The 24,426-nt window shown below is 47.5% G+C and overlaps 1 protein-coding gene and 1 long non-coding RNA gene across 4 annotated transcripts; one reads left to right on the top strand and one right to left on the bottom strand.

The window, feature by feature from the left end:
• The first annotated feature begins 4,051 nt into the window (after positions 1–4,051).
• On the top strand, positions 4,052–15,410 carry LOC122188247. 2 transcript variants are annotated; one of them, XR_006181531.1, is made up of 5 exons: positions 4,052–4,142; positions 4,705–4,783; positions 6,340–6,383; positions 9,154–9,367; positions 14,269–15,410. It is a non-coding gene; the product is annotated as an uncharacterized LOC122188247 (long non-coding RNA). The 2 variants fall into 2 exon arrangements; XR_006181532.1 differs by lacking the exons at positions 4,052–4,142; positions 4,705–4,783 and adding an exon at positions 5,219–5,286.
• On the bottom strand, positions 13,124–21,420 carry VSIG4 (V-set and immunoglobulin domain containing 4). Of its 2 annotated transcripts, XM_042886402.1 has the most exons (8): positions 20,663–21,420; positions 18,347–18,703; positions 17,472–17,753; positions 17,098–17,136; positions 16,362–16,430; positions 15,578–15,685; positions 14,999–15,020; positions 13,124–14,315 (listed from the first exon to the last, which is right to left on the bottom strand). In XM_042886402.1, exons 1-8 carry the CDS (start codon positions 20,823–20,825, stop codon positions 14,078–14,080), a joined length of 1,278 nt encoding a protein of 425 aa, XP_042742336.1. In that variant the 5' UTR covers positions 20,826–21,420; the 3' UTR covers positions 13,124–14,077. The 2 variants fall into 2 exon arrangements, with proteins under 2 accessions (XP_042742336.1, XP_042742337.1); XM_042886403.1 differs by lacking the exon at positions 17,098–17,136 and having other exon boundaries at positions 20,663–21,419.
• Between the last annotated feature and the right edge of the window lie 3,006 nt (positions 21,421–24,426).

Below are 24,426 nucleotides of genomic sequence, written 5' to 3'. Positions count from 1 at the left end.
TGTTCATGTAAGGCTCACACCGGTCTCCTCAGCTTTGCCCTGACATCGCCTGGAGAAGTGTCAGGGTTCAGTGCCATCTGGACAAATCGCCACAGGCTGTGCTTAGAGCTGACTGCTGCATCAGGCACTCCTGGCTTCCTTGGAGCCCTGGAGTTGGGCTCCTGGACATAGGCTGCCCCCGGGTACATCAGTATCTACTGCTCGCAGAGACAGCTCAAGAGAAGTTCCAGCAGCAGATGGCTCTTTGGGATTTAATCTGAAAGCTCTCCAAGACCCAAGGGTGGAGAAAATAACACTTCAAATAGTTAGCCAGTGTGGAAATAAATAGCACTCCACGTGGGAAGAGAATCTAAGCTTCATGTATGAACAATTCATGTTTGCATCACTTTATACAGTGACATAAAAACTGATGACCTCAGTTCCAGGTGCTGCTGGATGGTAAAACTGTGTTTTCGCATTTTCAGTTTCCAAGGAAACTGAAAGACCATCCTGATGGTTGTAATCAGTCGTATATATATATATCAGATGATATACAGCTTTAATTCCTTTGTCAAGAGGAGCTTGGCTTTGAAGATATTTATGGAATGAACTGTTACGAGGAAAATTCTCTTGCTATTCTGGGAAGGTACACTGAGCAGTGGAGCAAACTCAGCATTCATTTGGTCTTCACCAACTGGTGTAGATCAATGAATACAGAGCAGCACAGAACCAGAATGAGAAGGAATTGTTCTTTGTGCAGTACAAACCTGCTAATTCTTCATGGCTGATTTCGTGACAAGTAAAATGTACAGTGACTCGAAACTAAAATGCAAGAGAACTTGCTGCAGGCTGGTCAGATGGGCTACGTGAGCCATTTCAGCCACTTCTTTCAAGATGTTTTCCAAGACAATTTTGTGGTTTGGGGAACAGTGTAGAAACCTCTGAGACTGTATTAGTTGGCCATCTGTAATCCTTCCTATCTTCTCTCTCTCCTTTCTCCCACTTCCCAGAACAGGCCGCAGAGCTGCGTGCCGCAAATGTACTGAAAAAGCTAGCTTGATTAGGAAATAGAGTGCAATTTCAAGGCTCTTGCACTGAGTGGGGTGCTGTGGTGACATTTGTAAGCTATGGAGGAAGTCAGCTTTGCTGTGAACGTCCACCTTAGGCATCAGTATTGGCCTCCAGGACCATGCAGCATTTGGGAGCTGTGCAAAGCAGTGTCTTGACTAGAGAAAGGCACTGGATCATCCTCTATCAGACTTAGTGGTCTGTGCTGGCATGTCTGCTAGGAACTCTGGCTGAAGCTGGCCTACCTGAATAAGCTTCAACCTAGCTGCTTTGGACGGAACCATGGAGCACATGTTGACCGTGAAGGACCTCAGCTCTCAGTGTGAGTTTTGCAGCTGTGCCTTAGGCCTTTTTGTTGGGTGCAGAAGAGTTGTGTTTCTCTTCACACTGATTCAGTTTCATAACGTCTTTTAAAATCAGTCTGTTTCTTGTATTACATGCGTAAAGTCAGTACTAATTTGTGCAGCCACCCAAGGCGAGCCTGAAATGCCCACAGACCAATTTTCAGCATGATGCTGCTCCCAGATCTGCAAGGTTTGCTACCAGGTGCAGCCAGGTGACAAAAATGAGCAGGACAAAAGCACCAGACTTGGAATGAGCCTTCTAATTTCCTGAAATGCGAAGGACCTGATCTGCAGGTGCAGTGAGGAGGCTGGGAGCCTGCAGTCTTTGCCATAAGGCTGTTTGCACCGAAAAGCTTTATCCACAGATTTAATGGCCTACATTTAGGCATCTGAGTTTGATGCTTATCACCATTAATTGTGAGAAGGAGTGGCCAAAAGAGACCACTCTGATTAACCACCCTGACCTCCTGTACAACAGATGCAGCACACTTCACCCCTAACTTCAGAGCAGCATGGAGATAGCTGCCAGCAGGATGGAGCCAAACTTGCAGAGGGTTGCAAAAAGGACAAGTAAATCTGTGGAGGAATTCTCTCCTGTTCTCCTAATGTGTGTATTGAATAGCATCTACATTTTGAGTGCATTTTTCAGGTTCTGACTTTTTTTGCCTGTGGGCCAGAATCGATTCTGATCCACGCTGTTGTGCATCAGCACTATTTCCAGTAAAATACAGGAAGTCCCTCAGATGTTCAGAAACAGGCTGACAGGGTTTTATCAGTAATGCTAAGAACTTGTTGTTGAAACTAGCAAAGATGAGCGATTAGAATTCAGATCTTTTGTTCACATAGCAGAAAATGACAGGAGAGGCACTGTTAGCTGCTTCATGTTGAGAATACAGAGAAGTTCAACGTGAGATTAGAGTGTGGACTGAAGAATTTGGATTTGTCTGGGCTTTCAGAAATGACAAAATGCTGTGGTATTTGCCTGGGTGTTCTCTCACTCTTAAATTCAGCCCTGAGTTGTCTTCCAATGTGAGTGACCAAGAATTTTGTTTTTCAGCACTTTATTTGCACTGCGTGCCCACAAATAGTAAAAATAAAATATCTGCCCTTTCTTTCTTTCTATAGATCCTAACCTCAGTGTTAAGCCATTTTAAAGCCTTTTGGGCATAAGCAAAAGAAGGAGAGTGAAAAAGAAAGGCCAGAAAAAGGCTACAAAGACTACATGAAGCCCGCTTCTTTGCCCTAACTAAAACCAAACTAAAAACAGAAATAAACCACCCAGACCTTTCCATTCCTCTTTTATTATGTATTTTAAAACACAGGCAGATGAAAGAGGAACTTGAAAGTAACTATATTCCTCATTATCTAACTATCCCTCAGCACAAGCGTCAGGTTTGGATTTCAGCAGGAGAGCTGGCCTCCCTGGCACCTACACACAAGTACAGGAGCAGCCCACGAGCAGTCCCAAGGATCTTGGAGCGCACAGTCCCTGGCATACATGTCTTACAGATCAGGGATTTGGACAGAACTGCAGGAACATAATAAATAAATGTCTGCAACCCAAGCTTGCTGATAACATAACTGAAAGCTGCTGGAGATTATGCAGCACTTGCTGCTGGAGCCTGCATTAGCCAAAGGACTGGGGCAGCACATGTGAGAAGAGCTCTGAGTGGTTTGGCATCAGAGCTGGGACTGGAGTAGGAAGGCTGGGAAGGAAAACCTGAGAGTTAGAAGTTGGAAAATGAGGACAGCAGCTGAGTGCTAGGAGAGAGAAGATGGATCCTGAGAAGGATTCCACATCTTAATGGTGGCACTGCTGCTGGCATACATGCTTGGGATAATGCAGGCACAAAGTAACGCTTTTAATGAGTCCTGTCCTTACAAAATATGGTACACCATACTGACCACACTAAAGAATCTCCCTCTAAAGTTTCTGCTTTTGCTTGGACCAGTTTAGCTTCTGCACTGGCCTCTGTCTATACAGCTGTATTGACATGCCTTGCTGCCAGTCAAGTTAGATGAAAGCAGCGCTGAGGGATGATGCACCATCTACCTTAGGACACCCTGTACTGCAGGCAGGCCATGATGTAAGAATCAGGATCTGCTCTGTTTATAACTCTGGATGATGCTGAATAAAGTCTGGGTGCAGCTCCAGAGGCAGCACTTTGGCAGCCCTTATCCTGCTGCTTATGCAGCTGAAGATACAAGAAACCCCTCTGGGTCAAGCATGTTGATGAGCCTGTTCCTTGAGTCGAAGACTTCCTGGTGGTCCTTGACTTTGTGTCCTTTCCAGCTCTCCCTGCAGCTCCTCTGGGTCCCCCAGCCCAGCTTTGCTGTGATGCTGTGAGCTGGCCAGCTTTGGGCAGCCAGCACAGCCGTGCAGCTGCTTCATTGTGGAGACAGCAGGGCAAGCAGGATGATGCCCTCAGCTGGGATGTGAGGGATTGGCTGTTCTGCTCCAAAGGCCTGGGCTTGCTGAGGTGACTTGGCTGCACATAGTGAGGGCTTGAGGGTCATCCTAGCTGTCTCTTGCCCTCTCCAAGCCTTGCACACTAGTATGGGATGGGGAGCTGCTTTCACAACCTGAACGTGTTGTCACTCGCTTCCAGACGTTTCCTGTTATCTAACCTCAGCCTTATCTTCCCCATTTGCAGCTTCCTCTTGAAGGAGGAGCGGCCCCTTCAAAACTGAGCTGTGTTCCCTGAGCTGTGCCCTGCTGCCAAGCCAGCCCCACACCGCTGCCTCTGCCTGGTAGGTGCCAGAGGTCTGTTCTGCAGCTGAGGGGAGAGGGAGGATCACCCTGTGGGTCACTGGCTTTGGGGCGCCCTGCCGCCATTGCACCTCCAGCTTCTGGGGGATGGGAGCTCAGGTCTGGTTGCTCCTTCCATGTCGAGAGCATTTCTTGCTAAGCCAGGGAAGCTTTGTTGATATTCCCTTTTGGGGAGCAGCTGTGGTTGGGCAGTGTGTCTTCTGTGTGTTCAGAGCTGCAGGATGCAGACACAGCCCATCCTACCTAGGGAATGCAGTCCTTGGGACAGTGATTCAGTAATGAAGATAATTAGGAATTAATAATATTAAGTGGTGTCCATACCCTACTTAATGTTGGGATGCATGTGTTTTCCCTGCCTCCTGCAGGCACATGCAGACATGCTACAGATGTTACTGGCTGTAGCAAGATTATGATCTCAACTAGTCATAGATGAGACATCAACAAAGAGTGGGGAAGTTGTGGGATGGAGGAGGGTGTACTGGGGAATCGTGTCCCAGCTGGGCACAGTTATGTCCTTCAGCTCCTCTCCTGGCTGTTTCCCAGGTCCAGGCTGTCAGATGAACGTTCTCCCGACCTCCAGAAAGCATCGCAGAGCAGCGGGGGAAGGGGCTGGAGCTGACAGGTGAGTGTGGGTGATGTGGGAGGGCATGTGGCCATGCTACCAGCTAATGTGGTGACTGGGCCCTTCCCAGCACTTTCGCCTAAATGCGAGGTGCCAGTTAAAGCGTTTTGGGACCTCAAAAGCTTTTTCTGCAGCCATAGCCAAAGCCCACGGCCTCCTTCCCAGAGCATTTGCAGCTGCTAGAAGGTGCCTTATACTTATGGCTCTGCACCCAGAGCTGGGGCTGGCTGTATGCTTTGTTGCCTCTTACTCCTGGGAAGGAGGTGTGGAGGCATGAGGTAGGCAACCATGCAGTTTCCTGTTGGGAGTGGGGCTACACTGTATGCGGGGAAAGAGTGCTGAATTATGTTCTTTGCTTTTGGAGTAGGTCCAAAGAGGGAAAGTTAGACTTATGGGACAAGATGGAGGAGCAGGACCAGGAAGGGGATGTCCAGGCTGGGCTGCTCTCAGCCTTTTTACAAAAGCGGGAACAAACTGAGCATGTGTGGAGCTGTATGGCCAAGGTAATGGCAGTGTGAGTGAGTGGCAGTGGGAACGTGTGGCTGCTAGCTGCCTACGGCCCTCATCAACCACAGTAGGCTCTTAGCTAGGTGCTCCCCAATGCTGTGGTGCGACTGCTGAGTCTCAGCTTTAGGAGCTTTCTTCAGGACAGAGCAGTGGCTCAGCGGTGACCTTCAGCCCACAGGCTCCTGGCAGTCTGGTGTGAGAGGCAAGGGCCCTTCTAATTGCCGCAGAGCCAGGGGGGGAGAGGCTGCTGGGGCAGGAATGGGGCTGTCCCTTGAACACTGCTGCTCCACAGTGTTCCTGGGCTGTGATGGGCTCAGTCTGGAGCTGCTCTGTATGACAAAGGAGGCAGCTCAGAGCTGCTTTGGCACCTTCCAGCTGAGGAGCAAAAGTTATTATTTAAATAGATGTTGCATTTGGCCTCTTGTTCCATTTTTAAATTGCTAGCTGTCTCGTTCAAGCCAGCAGATGTGCTACAGGGAGCTATAATAGATGTACAGCCCAGCTTGCCTGTGATGAAGTAAACCCTTAGAGCTGCAGCTCCAGGCTTCACTGGAGCCTGCCTGATAGATGAGACTGGACTGTGCCAAACATTCCAACATTTTTCAAGCAAAGCTCTCAGCAGTGTCAGCTGCAGGGCTGGGAGCACAGGAAGATCCTAAATGGATCAGCACCCATGGGAAGTCTGCCACCAGCAAATGCTTATTTAAGTTTGACTTGGTTCTGATGAAGGCTTCCAGATCCTGGAGAAGCATGTCCCAAGGTTCACTGACAGCCATGGTACAGAGGACCCGGTTCCCACACATCTGTGGGAATTCTTGCTTTCAGTCCAGGCTGCTATTTGGGTTTCACTGAGCAGAAAACAGAGATGGCCTGGATTCCAGTGCTAATCCTGCACAGTAAGTGCATATCCTGGAATGGAAGTAGCCTTCAACTTAAGGTGCTGCCACTCAGTGTGCGAGAAACACACTGTTGCATATTTGTGAGTGCTGTTATCAGGCTTAGAGAAAAATGTATGCAATAATTTTACTTTTCATTTGTTTTCATCACAGGCTGCAGACCTGCCTGGTAGCCATGTAAAATCCCCCGAGAGACGGTGAGTGACTTAGAAAAGTTTTGGTTTTTCCCCCTAACTTCAATAAGGGACTTAACTGGAGAATGCAGGAAGATCTTTCTGTTTCTCCCCCACAGTATGGAGCTGATTGCTTGGTCTCTTTTACAGCACTAAGCTTTGAGTTGGAAATACCCCAAAAGCTTGAAACCAGAAGCTCTGACAGTGACAGATCTATTCAGAAGAAATACCATCATTACAGGGTGGGGTAGTGAGCTCCATTCCCATCTGCTGATAGAATTATCTCCACTGTGTGACCCTCCTCTTATCCGTTACTGTCAGCAACGTTTCTTGTGGCTGTTCCCCCCACCCACCCACCCAGCTGCAGTGAGGGGTTATTGTCAGCTGCTGGAGCAGATGCAATGCTGGCTGATTTTTTTCCTCTCAAGGCCAGATCTTCCAGTTGGCAACCAGCACTGAAGCAGGGCAGGTCTGTGGCAGATTCCTACTCAGTCTCTGTACAACCCCTCCATTGCACACTGATGTTCTGAGTCAATGAGGGCAGTTTATTTTTTAACCCCCTGCTCTCCTCAGTGTGCAGTGTTGAATTCTTACTGACAAAGCATTTTCAGGCAGAGGGATCTTATCCTGCTTTTTTTAAGACTGACAGCAGCTGTGTAAACCCTTCAGGGTTTATTAATTTATTTTTTTTATTTCCTGCAGTACAGCAGAGTGTGATTTGGAAGGAGACCCGTTTGGCCCACGTACCTATTTTAATTGCACTTAAACCAGTACTTTGCTGGAGTGATCTTAAATCAGCTTATTAGCACTGACACAAGTTTTCTAGTGTGAAATGTGCATAATTCTTTTATCCACTGCAACATACCACTTTTATCTGTGGTTGAAACTCACCCTGAATTAGGAGGCGGAACAAAGAGCTGTTCACTATCTACATCTCCCTGAAGGCCTGATGCAGATGGCAGGGGAATGTAAGACTTGTGAAGCCGTTGTAGTAACCTTGCCTGGAAATTGATTTTATCTTTGAGGCTGTCGCTGTTTTTTTTGCTGTAAAATCCTTTTTCACTGTACTGGTTTTGCAGCTCACATGAAGAGCGCATCTTTGGCACAGATGTGCCACTAACATTTTTTAATTTGTACTTTAATTTTTGAGAAACAAACAAACAAACAAAAAAAACCACCAAAGATGCCCTTTTCAGTTTATTTCTGTGTGTAATACTGATGAATTCCTACAATGATCCTTGTAAAATAGAGTCCTAGAAGTCAGAGACAGAAAAGGCTTCGTATTGCTCACTGCAGAATGCTGTTAACACACCTCAGCTAAATTCTACCTTCATGTCTTTAGTGGTTGTCCTTCCAAAGTATAATGAGAAGCTGAGCTGAAGTTTATTCTTTCTCAAAAACTGATGCTGCAAGTCATGTGAAATGAAGATGAGGGGAGAAGCAAGGCAGCTAAAAGCACCGTGACTCAAACCAGGTCACAGCTGGGCATGGCCTGCCGAGCTGTGATGGGTGCTGGATCTCAATGCTACAAAGGATGAGTACAGCTCAGGAATCACAATGAATTTCTGAGAGAGTCGAACATGTTGGAATTCAAAGCTGTTTGAATTCTGAACTGCCAACATCCCATCACAGTACGAGTTAAGAGATGATACTGCTATTACTATTGTCTAGTTTTTTTAAAGTTCTTCAGGTGCTTTTCTGAGTTTAATTCCCACTCTTGTTAAAGGAACAGGGGAGCTGGCAGCATCTTCTGGCCTTTGTGCAAAGGAATAATGGGAGAGGGAAGGTTATGTTCACGCCTAAAGGGACATGGAGAATGTCCATGTATGAGGGTGGAGAGTTCTGTTTATTGCAGGAGAGATTCTTGTGTGCTGGAAATGAAGCAGAAGGGGATTAATTCGGCAGCGGAAGAGAAAGTTTCACTTCATTCCCCGACAAGTTCAGTGTTTCTCTGTGGAGCGGCTCAGTTTTTAACATCACAGGCTTTACAATGAGCAGTGCAGCTTCCTGCTGGCAGGCAGACTCTGGGAGCAGAGTTGTGAGGCAGAGTTGTGCCTTTTTCCAGATAGGCTTGAAGGGTTCCCTTTTCAAATCTTTAGGTTTAGGTAGAAAGATCCCTTTTAACCGTTAGTGTACAATATGAGGTCAAACACGAATCCTGTTCCTGTTAGTAGGAACTCTGAAGTGCGTAAAGCCAGGATTTCACCCCAGCCTGTGTTCCTTGGGATCTGTCAGACTGGCTATAGCAGAAATACATATCTAGAATTGGGCACTGGAAAGCATATGACCACTTGATTGCAAAATTAACAGAGATGCAAATAAAAGAAACCAAGTACTAGAAGCCCCCAAAAACTCATTTAAGCTTAGGAGAACAGAAATGGAAGTGGTGAGAAGCCTGGTGAAAAATCATGCTCTTATCTCTGCCCTGTGCAGAATTGTTCCCCTGCAATATGTTCTCCAGGTCTTTGTCTAGACGTTGTGTGTCTAGAGAGACATTTGTCTTCATGATGTTGTACCCAAATATCATGTCTGAGTGCTCAGATGGATATTTTGTCAATATTTCAAGCTACCAAAGTTGATCTTTAGCTAAAGGGAGAGCTTAGAACTCAGCATTATTTCCAGCTCCACAGATCTTCAGCACTTCAACAAATATAGCATTTTCCTCAGCAGGAAGGCAATGTCTGCCTCCCCAGATGTGTTGGAATGGGGAAGTATAGGAGGGATGATGATGTTTGCTAAATGGAATATGCCTCTGGAGTTAACAGCAGCTTCAGTGCTCTTTTCCTTCTGTTAGCCCAGGACAGCACCGCAGCGAGGATGGTGACAGCCTGCTGAGAGCTGCAGTGCAGCACTGCGTGTATTTGACAAGCTGAGTTTGACACTCAGTCTGGCAGAGTGTCAGTTTGTCAAATACCCCAAGTGAGGCACTTGCTGAGCAACACGGCCATGCACTGAGGCGATGGACTCCTTCATGCCCATATTCTGCTCCTCTCTAAAAACCCAACAAGGTACGGAACAAACCGCCCCACTGTTAGTGGGTGCCCCACTGATTTCATGCTGTCAGGTTTCCTTTCCACCCTGGTCTCAGGGATGCCTGTTGGAGTGGTATTCTAGTGGCAAACAGCTACAGGAGTGCTAGTACAGTTCTTCTGCACTGGGAGAACAGAACTCGGCTGTTTTTGAGAAAGACCATGGAGTCCATTACTTTTCCTTGCAGTAGTGTTGTTTGGTTTTGGCTGGGTCTTCCTAGTCAGCACTTGCAGCAAGGCTGCTTCTTGTTTTTGCCACGTTTCTATTTTGTTCAAATAATTCTCTCTAAGTGACCTTGCTTGAAGATCTAATGCTCTCTTAGCATTTTTTTTTAAGGACAGCCTTGTAGCATATCAGACACACAGCTTGAGATAGCCCTTGGTGAGCGAGGGGCGCAGCTGACAGAGCACAAGTGCCCAGCCCAGTTTGACTAACTGCTTTGCTCAGACGCTGAGAGAAAAATGCCAAAGCCCTACTGACCTTTCTTTTAGGTCAAATTTTGTGGCATTTGAGAATATTGATATTTTTTAATACTAAGTTTTTTGTTTTTTTTTTTCCTAAATATTTTGAAGAAGTTGGAGTTTGTACAAAGCTGGGACCAATTAACATGTAGTTTGGCCTAAGCAAACTGTGTTCTGCTTTCTGAGTAAGTCCTATCAGCAGGGCTCACTGTGTGCTTCTGGACAAACACGGTCCTACCCGCTGTGACTCACACTCCCGTGGTCTCTTTCCAACGCCTACGCATGACTCACAGACATCACTCTGATCAGTATCACTGAGGTCAGCTTCAAAAGAGAGCAAAGTCTATTATTTGAGGGTTTGTTTTGTCCTCTGTGGATCCTTAATGTAGCTGGTAGATACATCAGCCCCAGCTCTCGTCACCCTCACAGACCTCCGGGTTGCAGCAGGCCTGAAGTGTTGTGCAGTGCAGTGCAGTACAGCTAGCCCAGTGTTCATTTTAAGCTCTTTACAGTTGTTTTGTTATGCATTTACAGCTTTTGCTTTCAGAAAAGTTAATCCATTCTTATTCTATGAGAAATACCAAAGCAGAGGGGGACAAACTTCTCTACCAGAGCCTTCCTCTCCTCTCTCTGTTGAGAGCAGCAGGTTCAGGAGGGCTCTGATGGCTGGCCTAAACCTGGCAGTTTAGAAGCCAGCAGGCCTGCACAGCTGTACAGAAGTGAGGGGAGCTTCAAGTCTCATGATACTGTGCTAGCTGCTAGAAATAGTGTACTTTTCTGGAGACCCTGTAGTTTCAGAGCGGAAGCTGAGGTTTCCCTTTCTGTGCTGGTGTAGAACTGGGCTCTGTCAGATGAGCCATGTCACTGGGTGAATGACCAGCACAAGGAAAGGAGAAGTTCTGTTTGATGAGATGTGACACAGCAGAGCCCTCTACGGCTTTCAGGAGGAAAACATTCTGTTCCCACCGGCTTTTACTACCAAGCACACAAAAAATATAAATAAAAAAATAAGCATGTGGTGCATAGAGGGAACAACAACCTGGGCACAGGAGAATGTGTGTGTCTTTCCCTGGTGACCAAGGCCATTTTGCTGCCTGGACTGGAGGCACTGCCAACAGCTGAGGTACTCAGGATGCGCTCCAGCTGAGGTGTTTGCTACCTCTTTCTTTGTTCCTGTTGCTTTCTTCTTTTGCAGCCTTTCCTTGAATTCAGGGCTCCTGAGGAAACTGCCTGGAGTTGCTCAGGGAAGATTGATGCTGGGAGGAAGCGCAGTTTGGAGAAATCACATTGTTACATAGTCAGTGAGGGAATGTGAAGTCTGGAGCTTATATTGAAAGTAAATCTTGCCTAACACATTAGGCTAGCTGTAAATGAATGAGCTTGAGACATGGAATGGAAGAAAAGAGAGCCATGTTCTACATTTTGTCTGCTGTGATGACAATTGGGAAGCTCAGAAGCTTTCAGTTCCTTCCAACACAGCACTGGCCTCATACCATATGCTTCTGCTCCCTGTGCAAAGGGCTGCAGCTCCCCATTTTCCTCATTTCTTTTGTCCTGCTTCACCCAAGACTGGCAGCACCAACACTACTGTTTCAACCCTGCGCCTTCAAGGCCAGCTTCTGTGAGGTGCACTCTGCAGTGAGTGCATGAGTTACAAAGAGCACACAGCCCTTTCAGGATGAGCTACCCAGAGACAAAGCAAAAGAGCCCCTCGCACATATTTCCAGCAATCCCAGCACTTCTCCTCCTCAGCCAGGACACAGCTACCCTCCTCTCCAGCAGGCAGGAGCAGGGAGCAGGCCAGGTGGAAGCACCAGCAACACATGTGTGCAGATCAATGCTTAGCATGAGGCTGAGCCCCACGTAGCCCCTGGGGACACAGTCCTGCTGGGTGCTACCTGCAACTCAGGAAGCTCAGCATCCTGGTGCTGCAGCACAGCCATCGTGCAGTGCCTGCAACTGTGGTTGAAATAATGAGAGGAGCGTGGTGTGGGCTTGATGTCTCTCACCTGTCCTCTCTAAAAAGGAAACCCAGGTCAAACTTCCAAGTCACAGAGTCAGAGATTCCTTACAGTTGGAAGGGACCTTCAGAGGTCATCTAGTCCAACTCCCCTGCAATGAACAGGGACATCCACAGCTCCCAGGTTGCCCAGGGCCTGATCCAGCCTTACCGTGAAAGTTTCCAGGGTTGGAGTATCCTCCACATCTCTCTGCAACCTGTTCCGGTGCCTCACCACCACATATCCAACCTAAATCTCCCCTTTTATGCTTGAAGCCATTTACCCTTGTTCCATCACCACAGACCCTGCTACAGAGGCTGTCCCCTTCATTCCCTCAGCTCCCCTTTAGATACCAAAAGGCCACTCCCAGGTCACCTCACAGTCTTCTCTTCAGGCTGAACAGGCCCGGGTCGCAGCCTGTCATCGTAGGAGAGGTGTTCCATCCCTGGGATCATTTCTGTGGCCGTCCTCTGGATGCTCTCCAACAGGTCTATGTCTCTCCTGTCTGGATGCAGTGCTCCAGGTGAAGCCTCACAGCATAGAGTAGAGGTGCAGGATCACCTCTCTTGCCCTGCTGGCCACGCATCTTTTGATTCAGCCCAGCATACAGTTGGCTTTCTGGGCTGCGAGGCATGCTGTTGGTTCCTGTCCAGCCTTCCACCCACCAGTACCCCCAGGGCTTTTTCATCCAGGATCTCCCTTACTCAGTCACTATTCCAAATGCCTCAGATTTCTCTCTGCAATGCTTTTCTATCATTCCTTTCATCCCCCAGTTTGTATTGGTAGTGAGGGTTGCCTCAACCCAAGTGCAAGACCCCACATTTGCATCACATCCCTCTGGTGTGTCCGCCACACCTCACAGCTTGGGGTATCAGCAAACTGCTGAGGGTGCACTCGATCCCACTGTTGCTGTCACTGATGAAGATATTAAAGAGTATCAGTCCCAGTACTGACCCCCGGGGGACACCACGCATCACTGATCTCCATCCAGACATGGAGCCATTGACAAACACTCTCTGGCCTCGATTCTGCATCCAGTTCTTTGTCTGTTGACCAGTCCACCCATCAAATCCATCTTTCCAATTTGGAGAAAAGGATGTTGCTACTGTGCCAAAGGCCAAAAGTCAAATGCTGGCCACGTCTGGTCTGTACCCGTATCCGTTCTACATAATCGAACCAGAAGACAGAGAAAGAGCACAAATTTGCAAACAACAGACATGTGAAGGCACTGTGTGGTAAAACACCAAGAAAGCCAGAAAGCATCTACTACAGATGCTTTTGAAGTACTTTATATTTGCCATGGGAAACAAATGGCAGTGCACTAATCAAGGCATTTTACAAATGAAAGCTCACGGCACCCTCATTAGATAGACAAGCATGAACATCACAAGTGTAACCAGATTTAGTCATGTCCCATACAGTGAGTTGGTGTCAGTCTGTTGGATCCAGGATCTCCCTTACTCAGTCACTGTTCCAAATGCCTCAGATTTCTCTCTGCAACGCTTTTTTATCATGCTTCTGGCTTCCACAGTGCAAAATGAAGTGCTAGTAATCCCTTCAAAACCAGCTCTGCTTTGCCAGAAGAAAAACAGAGGGTGCTAGTTAAGAGGCTCATCACCTACAGGGTTATTCCCACTTGTGAGGAGCTCCAGTTTGATTGCTAAATGATATTCCTGGGATATCAACCCCTTCTGTAGTCTTTTTAGTATCCTCTAACAACAAGACAACTCCAGAACAAACAAGCAGTACAACCAGTATCTGCTGCACTGTAAAAGCCAGAAGCCATCCATTTCCAGTACAGTTCTTGGCTCCTCGCAGTCTGGCATGCCCAAACAGGGGAACATGCACTTGAGAGTGCGCCTTGCTGGTGTTATTGGCTAGCAGTGTTGCACCCAGCTGCACTTTGACCTGGAGGCAAAGGACGTTTCTGTTTCCACCCCTTCAGACCCTTTCTTGCTCACTTTGCTCCTTCAGGCTGCTCAGAAATTATTTGCTATTTAAAAATGTGTGGACAGACAGCTGCTTGGCTGAAGGTTTCTGCACCACTGGGCAGGGACTCATTTGCCAAATCCTAAGAAGTTCCCCTGAGTTAAAGAAAGCAGTAAAACTGGTATATTTATCAGAGGAGAAGGCAGACAGGAAGAATAGTTTCCCTTGGTAAAGTTTACCGCTCAATATCTGTAGCCTCATCTTCTGCACAGCTGCTCACGTGGGAAATGCTGGTACTCTACTGAAAGTTCTGTACTTCGTATTCTGATTCCATTGCATTCACAAGGGTCTCACTCTCAGCATCTTTACTCAGGCATGTGTTCTCATAGCTGTTGCCTGTTATGCTCTCATAGTTGTTGCATGTCACGGTAACATTTTCATAGGATTCTTCAGTCTCAGAATTTATCTTCTCTTTTCTGCACTTAACAGGTACTTCCACATCAGTGTCCAATCTAATCACATCTGCAGTGCGGTGGCTGAAACAAAGAGACATTCTTAAGAATGAGGACTAAATCCCCCTTAACAGCTGCTATCTCACTCCACCTCCTCTGCATAATGGAGAGAATGTAAGATGGACAAGTTCTCGAATTAAGTTAGAGGCACTTTAATGACAAAAGCAAAGGCCACGTGTGGAAGCGATCAGAAAGAAGCAGGGTGATTTATTCTTTGCTTCCCATCGGCCGGCAATACCCAGCCACTGCCTGGGAATCTGAGCCTCAGTACACGTGATGGTTGCTTCCAAAGGCAATTGATGTAACCAGAAACGCCTCCCCTAGCTCCTCCCACATCCCTCAGCATTATTGTTGAGCTGGGTGTCATACGGTGTGGAAAATCTTTGTGGTCAGGATAGGTCAGCTGTCCTGGCTGCGTCCTACCCAAGCTGTTGCCAACCCCGACCTGCTGGCCTCTGTGGGTTGGAAAGAGAGCCTTGGTGCTGCACAAGTGCTCAGCAATAGCCAAATCCCTGTGGGGTTACTGACACTGTTTTAGGCACAAATGTAAAGCAGTGTTAGGGGTGTTATGAGGAATATTAACTCTGTCCCAGACAGATAAAAGAAATCTCTGGCTTTTTGCTGAGTAAAAAGGCTTTTCTGAAACAAATAACAGTATGATGCCCTCAAAAGTCTTCTCAACATAATAGGTGAAAAATTGTACTTACAAAGCAACTTCATAGATGGATTCTGAAAAAAAGGAAGAATTGAAGATATGCATCAGTACATTTTATGACGAATGTACCCCAGAAATAAAAATAAAAAGGGAAGAAAGCAAGCAAAACCAACAAAGAAACCACAGATGCTTCCAGGTATTTGCACCTTCAGGAATCCACCTTGTTGCTCCCTGGGGGGACAGTGGGGCAAGGAGGGGGCCAAGGCAGAGTGATGGGACTGTGGGGATTAGGAATGGGGCTGGAGGGAGCACAGTGCCCTGCCCTACCTGCCCACCCCTGTTAAAAAGATGCTGTTCTGAATGCCTTTAACAAAAATAATTTTTAGAAAGTGCATGCTCTTGTGTGTTCAAGCATTCAATAAATATATTCTGTGTTTGTTAATAAAAAGGAAATGCCTTTTTCAGTCTTTCACCACCTATTTTAATTTGTGTCTGCTTTGGTCAGGTGTCTTCACAATTCAGCTACCAGAGCTGTCACGCACAGCTGTGAGGACAGTACCAACCCCAGCCCACAAAGCCCTCAAAGCCAAACCACGGCAGGCATTCAAGCTCCCCACAACAATCTACTCACCATTTTTGGGCTTTCTAGCACAAGCAATAGCAAAAATGACAAGGAAAACCACAGCACCACCCAACACAGCAATCGGGATGACCAGGTACAGGTGAGTCCTCCAGGAACCTGTAGCAATATGGCACAAGACTTTCAAACAGAGAAGCCCTCCCAGGCTGCAACAGCACTTACATGGTGCTGACCACATCCTGGAGGCCCAGCCAGCCCCTGAGCTCTGCGTGCAGTTGTGCACTACTTGACTATGTCCCTGCTACTCCCCATGTAGCAGCATCTTGCCCATTTGGCCCCATGTGGGTATTTTTATGTGAGCCAGAGCCTCCTGCTGAGTGCTGAGGCTGTAGCTGTGAGCGGGGCGGAATTGTGCAGTGCATGCCATTGAAGAAAGACTTTCAGATGGTGCCCTTAACACTTTTCATTCAAGGATGCTGTCCAATTGTATTTGGAGTATGTTCAAACCTACCATGGCACTGCAAACTTAGCTGAGGTACAGAGAGTCAGTTTGTATACAGTCCTTTTTGTTGCTCCAGCCTTGAGAGCAGAATGAACTACTGGTCAGGAATGCTGCAAGAAGTCTGGATGTTCTGGTTATGGAACGTATTTCTTTTTTCCCTAGAAGTATCTGGTTTATTTTAAGAGTCCCTAAAAAACATCTAGGTCCCTTGAGAACAGCTAGCAATGCCATTCGTAGCCAAAATACAGAACACGAACTTTGGAATGGAAGATACTGAGCAGTCAGTTCAGGTCCCTCAATCTTGTTCAGAGTTACACCGATGTCTCAACTTACTCTGAGTTGTTTCATCTGTTTCTGGGTATCCCACAACATTCTCAGAAGTCACTGCAGCTTCAGGCAGATCTGCAAAACCAACAAGAATGAGAAGTGTGCAGTGCAATTCCAATCTGCCGTGGAAATAGATAAGCTCTGGAAATAAGCAGCCCCTTCCCTTAACTTCTAGCTGCTGAAGCTGATTTACATGACCTGCTATGGTGGCACACAATCGGTTCAGATGAAATGACCTCAATGTTAAAGTTTCTACAAGAGGTTCTACCGTAGCCCAGGTCTGAGTTCCCACAACCCACAGAGATGAACTGGCAACTTTGCATCCTTCCTCAGAGGAGATATCCTTGGCAAGGAAAGCAGCTGCTTTACAGAGGCTTTTGTCTCATTTGTATCTGTTGTTTCTGTTTGGTCCTTTCTAAGGTCTAAGGAGAGTCTGAGGTGGCATGCCTAATTGCAGATATCAATATAAGCTTCCCCCCTCCTCTGGGCCAGTTTTATGTGGCATCACTGAGTTTGTGTTCCCATGGATGGTTGCCAAGAGACTGCGGTAGGGAACCGAAGTGGCAGTACATGGTCTGCATGTGCTCTTGGGAAGGATTTCAGGCATTGCATCAGCTTGTCGTCTTGGTGACTTTTGGACTGACTTAAGCATCATCCCAAGATTGCTGTTATTACTGCTAAGCACTGGGTCAGCTCCCAGCCCCCAGCCCCTCACCCTGGTCACATATTGCTCTCTGCTGACCTGTGGCTGGGCGGTGTGCCTCCGTCGTGACAGACAGATCTGCAAATGAAAAGGGCAAGGAGGCTCAACATGTGCCCACAGGATGCAGCACTCCCCCAGCCACTCCTGCATGCCTGGAGTCCTTCTCCATAGGCACTATAGCATCAGCCTCACTCTGCCAGCATGGCTTGCCAGGCACCATGAGGTGCGCTGAGGGCTGAGCCAGGCTCCCTCCTGCTCAGCCATGCTGCCAGGGGCTGGGTGCCATCTCCTGGGCTTTGCCTGACTTGCTACGCTCTGAAGCAGGCAGGACACGATCCACATTTGACATTATGCACCCAAACCCTGCACCCCTCTGTGTCTGCCTCAATGAGGAGTTGAGGGCTGGGACTCACCTCTCACTGTCAGCTCAACAGCATCACTGCGCTGCACCATCTGGGTATTGACCCTGTTCTTCACCTCGCAGTAGTACACCCCTGCATCAGAGGGCTGCAGGCTGCTCCACACCAGCTCAGCTTCATTGCCCAGGAGCTGCCCACTCCTGCCTGGTGCCATCCGGAACCAGTGGTAGTTGATGGGGGGGGACCCTTGTGCCACACAGGTCAGGCTAGCCTTGGCTCCCACCGGCACAGCCAGCCCCAGCTCTCCAGCCACAATGGTGGGCTTGGTCACAGCCACTACAAGACAAAGCAGATGGGTCATGGTGGCTGTGGTAGGGGAAGGTTTCCCTCACACTAAAGCAACTCCCATCCTCATGGTCCTTTCCCAGGACATCACCACTGGGTTGCGCTCTGTGCAGCTGTGCCTATGGATATAGATGTACACCAGCTGTGTCACCTATTGCCACTGCTGCACCACATCAGCCTGCTCTGCTGAGTTGTTGCCTTTCCCAATGCTGCCATAAGGCCCCTCTGAGGAAAGAGCTTTTTATTTAAACGCACACTGAGAGTGCTTGGAAAGGGGGGAAGGCACGTCCGGCCAGCATGATTCCCATGTGCTACAAGAGCCAGGGACATTGGGTATCTGCACAGAACCAGATCCAGTCCTGGGTGCACCTGGATCTGTGTCCCACTGGCAGATCCACACCACAGTGAGTGCAGACTCACTGCTATCCCTTCCTGAACGCACAGAACTGAGCAGAAGGCTCTTCCCATCCAGGTACCTCAACACCCAACTCAATATGGATATGGGCAGGCAGAATGGAGTGAACTGCCTCTTCTCCACATTGTTCTGCAGATTATACAACAGCAAAGCTTTATTGCTGGATTACCTTTGGAGACTTTAACCGTAGTGGTCACCTCCTTCGTTATCAGGCTGTAGTTTTCAGACCTCCAGCTGACTTGACAGGTGTAGTGTCCGCTGTCAGGAATTTCGAGGTCTGTGATGTGGAGTGAGGCATCCCCTGGGCTGCTCTTTGGGACACTGACTCGGTTTCGGAACCGAGATAACAGGATGTGATCACCAGAAGCATCCCTCCGAAAGATGGTGGAGGTGCTGAGGTCTCTCTCCACGCGCCAGATGAGCACCTGCTGTGTGAAACCTCGTGAAGGCATGTAGGTACATGGTATAGTGGCAGATCCCATCCATACCCCTTTGACCTGAGCTGCACCAGACAGATCCAGGAGGGCTGCAAAGAAACAACAATTGAAGGGAAGAAAGAAAAATGCAGCAGAAGAGGGGAACATCCCTTAGGACCAACAGAAGCCACGAGGCAGTGGAAGCCGGCATGTGGTAGCATCTTAGTTATGCACTAGACCACAGGCAGCTAAATCTGGGCCTGCCCCCATCTCACTGAGCATGGGGAAGTGAACAGCTACATCAAACTCATGGCTATTCTTATTGCTTCTCTCTGGACACTGGCCAGTTCTCAATTCCTTCTCAGTACTGAGAGGCACAAATCCCACCTCCAGTAGCGGCATCACAGCTGCAGCCTTCACAAGAACTTCAGGAGCATCTCTTATTCCTGCTCCCTAGCCGCAGCCTTCACACACTACTTCTGCTGCTTGGCTTTCTGCTTATACTTGCAGGATGACGCAAACAGCAGTGGCCTCTCCCTCTACTGCTGACACTGCTTGTTCTGACAGCACCACTTGCTGCATTGTCCTGTACCCCCTGTACAGGAAGAAGGGTGAACAAATCACATTTACTGTGTCACTGCAATAAGCGTGCACGTAAGACTCAGTGCTTGCACTCCTTAGCATCATTAGCTTCTTACAAAACTACCCTGTTGCTCATGGAGGCAGCAGTGCAGCCGTGCAGGGAGAAGCCCTTCTCTGTGCAGCAGTGCTGTCTCTGAGCCGCAGGAGGGGCCCTTTGGGTGCGGAGCGGGTCTGTGGATCTCTGTCCACACGGGCACCTGAGGGAGCTGCTGGGGCTGAGCTCTGTGGAAGCTTATTTCTGACAGCACCAACAAAATACTCATTCCCAAGATGGTATTTTTAAAAGAAACGTTTCCTCCCCGTGATGCTTATTAGACTGAGATGCTTCCTGAGACTTCCAGAAAAAGGGTGTCAGTTCTCACACTGGGGGAGGTAGAGCTGAATAGACAGAAACCCGCAGAGCAGGTTTGGAAGAAGCAAAGTAGTGAGAGAGATTTGTATCATCAACAGTGCATGAAAAAGAGAAGAAAGAGTTCTTACACTCCGGTCCATTTGTAAAAGAGCTGAGCACCTCCTTCCTAGCCTGATAGCACCAGCATTTGTGGTGGCATGGAAGCACTATGCAGGCAGGTATCTGCCTTTACTGGTCTGGACTACCAGATTTGGAACACTAGATCAAGCCCAATCTTTTTGCATTAGCCTTGGAGAACTTCAGCTCTGACCTGGATTCCTTGGTTGGTATCTGTCTCAGCCAGATAAACACTGCCAGGACTCAAATGGGCACAGGAGGAGGGGGTGTGGACTTTGTGATATTTCATTTATTCTCCCACTCTTTCCAACTCTCTGTCCAGTGAGGCTGTCCCAGGAGCAGCACATATGTTTCATGGGCATATGAATTGAAGCCAAGGTTCCACTGTCACCTCTCCTAATGCACTGGAGAGCCAGGACATCAGGAGTAATCAAGAGGAATTATGTGCCTTCATAAACCGTCACAGTTACAGCCATCTCTCTTCTTCTTCCCAGGACCACGCTAGCAGAGCAACGGAGATGCATTATTAAATTGGAATCATAGAATTGCTCAGGTTGGAAAAGACCTCCAAGATCATGCAGTCCAACCATCCGCCTACCAAATTCTAGAAGAACGTGCACATTCCAGCTTCACAAGGACAGTTTTGGAAGGTAACAGCACATCAGAGCATGTCCTCTGCAAGGATCCTGAAAGGTCCTGTTTTGATCCTGCTGTGGCACATGGAGCCAACCTGCCTCACTCTGCCCTGTCTGCTGCACTCTCGAAGCAGCTGGGTGTCCCTGATAGGAGTCTTCCCAAAGGAGACTTGTGAACTCTCAGGCTCTATTTTTCAAGAAGAAACTAATGGCTTTCCACACTTCACAACTTTTAAAAAAAGCAGGACATCATAATTGAAAAGAATTCTCCTACCCTCTTAGTTCTTTAGTTTTTCTTCTCGTACAAGGAAGCAGTTACTCACCCCTGCAGCCAACAAAAGCCTTCACCACCACCAGCACCAGGACCACTGCTCCCATCCTCCCAGGACTGCAGCTCCGCTCTCCTCCTCCTATGCTTGAAGAGAGACCTCCACACTTCTTGGAGCAGAAGTCAAGAACACTTCCCTTTCTTCTGCCCTGTGTCATCTGGGATCCAGGCTGTGCTGCTGTCCTTTTTCCTTCCTTCTTTTAGAAATATCATGAGTCCATTCACCGAGGTGAAGGATGACCAAAGATTGCAAGGCTCTGTCTCTTTCCATTTCAAATCCCATCCCCACCCTCTTCTCTTGCCTTTTTCTAATACTCTATTCTTTTTTTCCTCATGGTTTTGTATACATTTCTTTTTTCCTTTTCATCTTCTTCCAATTATTCCACGTTTGCGTTCACTTTGTAATGAAAGAGCTTTATGATGGCCACATAATCAAGTACTCAGTAATAAGGGAAAGCAAATTGGAGAATGCTTGAAAAGCAAGAATTCAGCTACCTCTGACTTGTGTGTGATGATACGGCTCAGCATCTCCTTCCATCACATTCAAAATTGGCTCCAGAGATGTCGAAGCACAGCAGCCTTCCCATGGGAGGTGTGAGCACATCGACTCACTGCACGTCAGGCAGGAGCACGAGGCACAGATCAACCTGCTGGGGTTCTGTTATTTCCTTGGAATCTTCCTTGCTGATGATACCGTGCTCTTCCACCACACACATGCAGTATTTCAGCAGCACATGATGTGCAGGTCAGTCTGTAGCCTGAATGAGGAAAAGGAACAGCTGTAGTTCCTTTGCCTAATGGAGCCTTTTAGACCAGAAAAACTTTTACTTCCCCCCCCCGATTCAACAGAAATATTAAAAAAATAAAAAAACAAAAAACCCACCAACATCCTGCTCTTTACTATGAATTTCCCCACAAAAAGCTGCATTTTTCCCCACCTGCCCAGAAATTGCCCTGTTGTGATGCAGCTGCAGATGTACTTCCCAGGGCAGCAAGGGAAGGTGCACAGCAAAGGTCAGCAACCCAGAGACACCCACACTTAATGCTAGAGCAGATCTTAACACCCAGAGGTGAACAGATGTTCAGTGCCTGCTGCTCCCATTTTCAGAGAGTCACACATTGTCTTACACGCAGAATTATTCTGTGTTCATTAATATTAACAAAAGAAGGAGTTACAGAAGACAAGAAAATGTATGTGAAAGCAAGCCTGCCAGGTGAATTATGCTACAGGCAGTCAACTATTCATTAAAGATACTGGTTAATGTTTTTTCAATAGTCATATTTTTAACATCCAGTTTGCATTTGATTTTAACAGCTGCATCATTGAACACAACCCACTGAAGTACTTCCAAGAAATAATTTCATTTCCCCTCCACCCCTCACTATTGTGTCAGTGGTGAAGATTTGTCTGCATAGACTTCTTGGTGGAAAGAAAAGACTGATGGAGGGAGAGAAACAGCAGAGCATCCTGGAAGACTGCTGAGAAGTCAATCGCATCAATATGGGAGGTCTAAAGGCTGCAAGAAATACTGAATGGCATCTCTGAGCCAAGGGCCAACGTGTCTGAAATATGGGGGCCATTTTCTCTAGGAGCTGGAAGGGCAGCTTATCTCATTTTGCCGTGGCTGTGTTCCATCACAGCAGGTATCCGTCCTGGTTGCACTGCAGCAGTCAGACCGTTCTCTGGAGGTGCTGCAGCTGGGCAGTGTTGGGCGGCTCTTCCTTTCTGTGCAGGGCAATGAAATCCAGTGACCAGCTTCATTTTTCCAAAGTCAGTAACCTGATGGAAACAGTGCAGGTTTCGTTTTGCTCTTTGGGCAGAGGCACATCTGCAGTTGGATGATTTGAGGAATGGGATTTCAGCTGAGTTCTGATTATTGCTGCCACAGAACTTGCAACAGTAAAATTTGCAGTACAACCATGTCAGGCATGGCCAGCCTGGAGGAAAGAGCTAAAATTGCTGATATGACAATTTTTTGAACCAGACACGCAAGACTTCCTGAAGCTGTAATTGTACAGGATAAACGTTGACTACTTAGCTAAACCAAACATGAAGAACTATAGTTCCTCAAATATGATCAACGCTGCATCTTTCTCTCCTTGTGACAGAGACATAGCAGCCAGAGTTCTTTGAGTCATGCCAACAGCCCATTTCTTTCTTACTGGAAGACTTCTTGTGGTTTCGCATCTGAACGCATGAAAAAAAAAAAAAAAAAAAAAAAAAAAGCCTTTCACGTCCTCATATTTCAGTGCCTCTGCTTTGGATTGAATCCACTGCTTTCTCCCTTTGCAGTGCCAGGCAATAAGGCACCCAGCAACTGTCCCCCTCACAGGAGCCCATCCTCCTGCTGCACGCTGGGCACGACACTCCTCAGCATCATTTCCTCAGCTCAGATAGCATGACCAATGTTGCTCTTTGTTCTGGAATTCCTGCGCCTACAACTCTGGCTGGTAAAAAGTAGCGCAGCACAAGTCCGTGTTTCACAAAAAGCGACCACAGATGGGACCTCAGAGCCCACCCATAGGGCCCACACCTACAGAGCTCGTGCCTTACCCTCGGGGTTTGAAATAGCCTGCCGAGGGTTAGAGAACTTTGCTGCAATTTTCCTGATGCCGCAAATAGGGTTTTTAGCCTGCAAGGTGATGGCAAGCAGTGCTTTGTGCAAACCACCAAGATAGAAAGCTCCCAGTGTGCTTTCATAAAGCATCTGCACTCGGGGGGAAAAAAAAAAAAAAAAAAAAAAGCCAATTTTACCAGAAGATGTTCTTATTTGGCCAGGCCAAAGTCAACTGCCTAAACAGAGTGGAAATAATTCCTGGATGGTGCACAGAAGCTAACTGCATGGGACTTTACTGCGGTGTGCATCACATCAGCTTTCCCCACACTTACCAGAGAACTGTACAGTCAAGAAAACATGGCCTTTGTTCTACTTGACAAAACAGAATTTTAGTGTTAAAGAGCATTTCCTTCAAGGCTCAAGTCATGCAACAGAAGAGTGATACACAAATGATCTTCCTGAAAATTAACTTCCCTTCCTAGAAATTCCAAGGTCATTGACATCAGCTCTGGGCCACCTATGAGCTCAGCCAAACTCTAACAAACGGTTCCTAGCACTAACAATGGATCCTGTATGTGTGAAGCCATCTAAGTGTGCATTTCCTGCTTTGTGCCACCTAAGGGTGCAAAACGCAGGGATCAAATCCTCCCTATACCTACAGGTTTCACACTCACTGGTTACCATTGCTTTTGGTAGCCCCACTGCTATCACAGTATTTGCTCCTTCCATGTTCCTGTTTTAGTGACTCCTTAGAGGCTGTCTGAACTGTTCAGAAAACACAAATGTTTCCGTGGGACGATCTGCCTTAACCTCAGCTCGTCTCCCTGCAGGCTCACTGCCTGCTGTCAGCCGTGCCGCATGAGATGCGCAGCAGCTGCTCTTACCTCCAGAGGTATCCCGCACTGGGTTAGGATCCAGTCTCTATTTTGCATTGCCAACTACCTGAAACCCTCAAGGAAGGTTTCACCACACAGGGCAAAATCCACAGTTTTCTTTGAAAACAAGGATGAAAGAGGAATGGAAAGCAAGTTAATGCCTGAGAGCTAGGGTTATGCTGCTCAAAAGAACTGCCTCAAACAAAGAGAGCACAGATGGTCTTTCCTAGCTAGGTTAAGGCCAGCAATAGTGGAAGCACAGGCAGGGAGAGAAGAGCTGGCAGTGCGTGTTGCATTATTGTTCCTGTGTTCATACAGAAGTGCCA

This window comes from Lagopus leucura, unplaced genomic scaffold (genome assembly GCF_019238085.1).
Source record: "Lagopus leucura isolate 7727_CA_CO unplaced genomic scaffold, USGS_WTPT01 Super-Scaffold_100057, whole genome shotgun sequence".
Taxonomy (NCBI): Eukaryota; Metazoa; Chordata; class Aves; order Galliformes; family Phasianidae; genus Lagopus; species Lagopus leucura.
Note: the sequence above shows the minus strand (reverse complement) of the source record. Positions and strands in the feature narration are given on the sequence as shown.

Excerpts from the sequence above, each read along its gene's own strand:
- VSIG4 (XM_042886402.1), bottom strand. The coding sequence starts at position 20,825 with ATGACACAGGGCAGAAGAAAGGGAAGTGTTCTTGACTTCTGCTCCAAG. Across the intron at positions 17,754-18,346 it reads TACGGTTAAAGTCTCCAAAG|TGGCTGTGACCAAGCCCACC; the intron begins GTAATCCAGCAA and ends TTTGTCTTGTAG. Across the intron at positions 15,021-15,577 it reads TGCTAGAAAGCCCAAAAATG|AATCCATCTATGAAGTTGCT; the intron begins GTGAGTAGATTG and ends CCTTTTTTTCAG.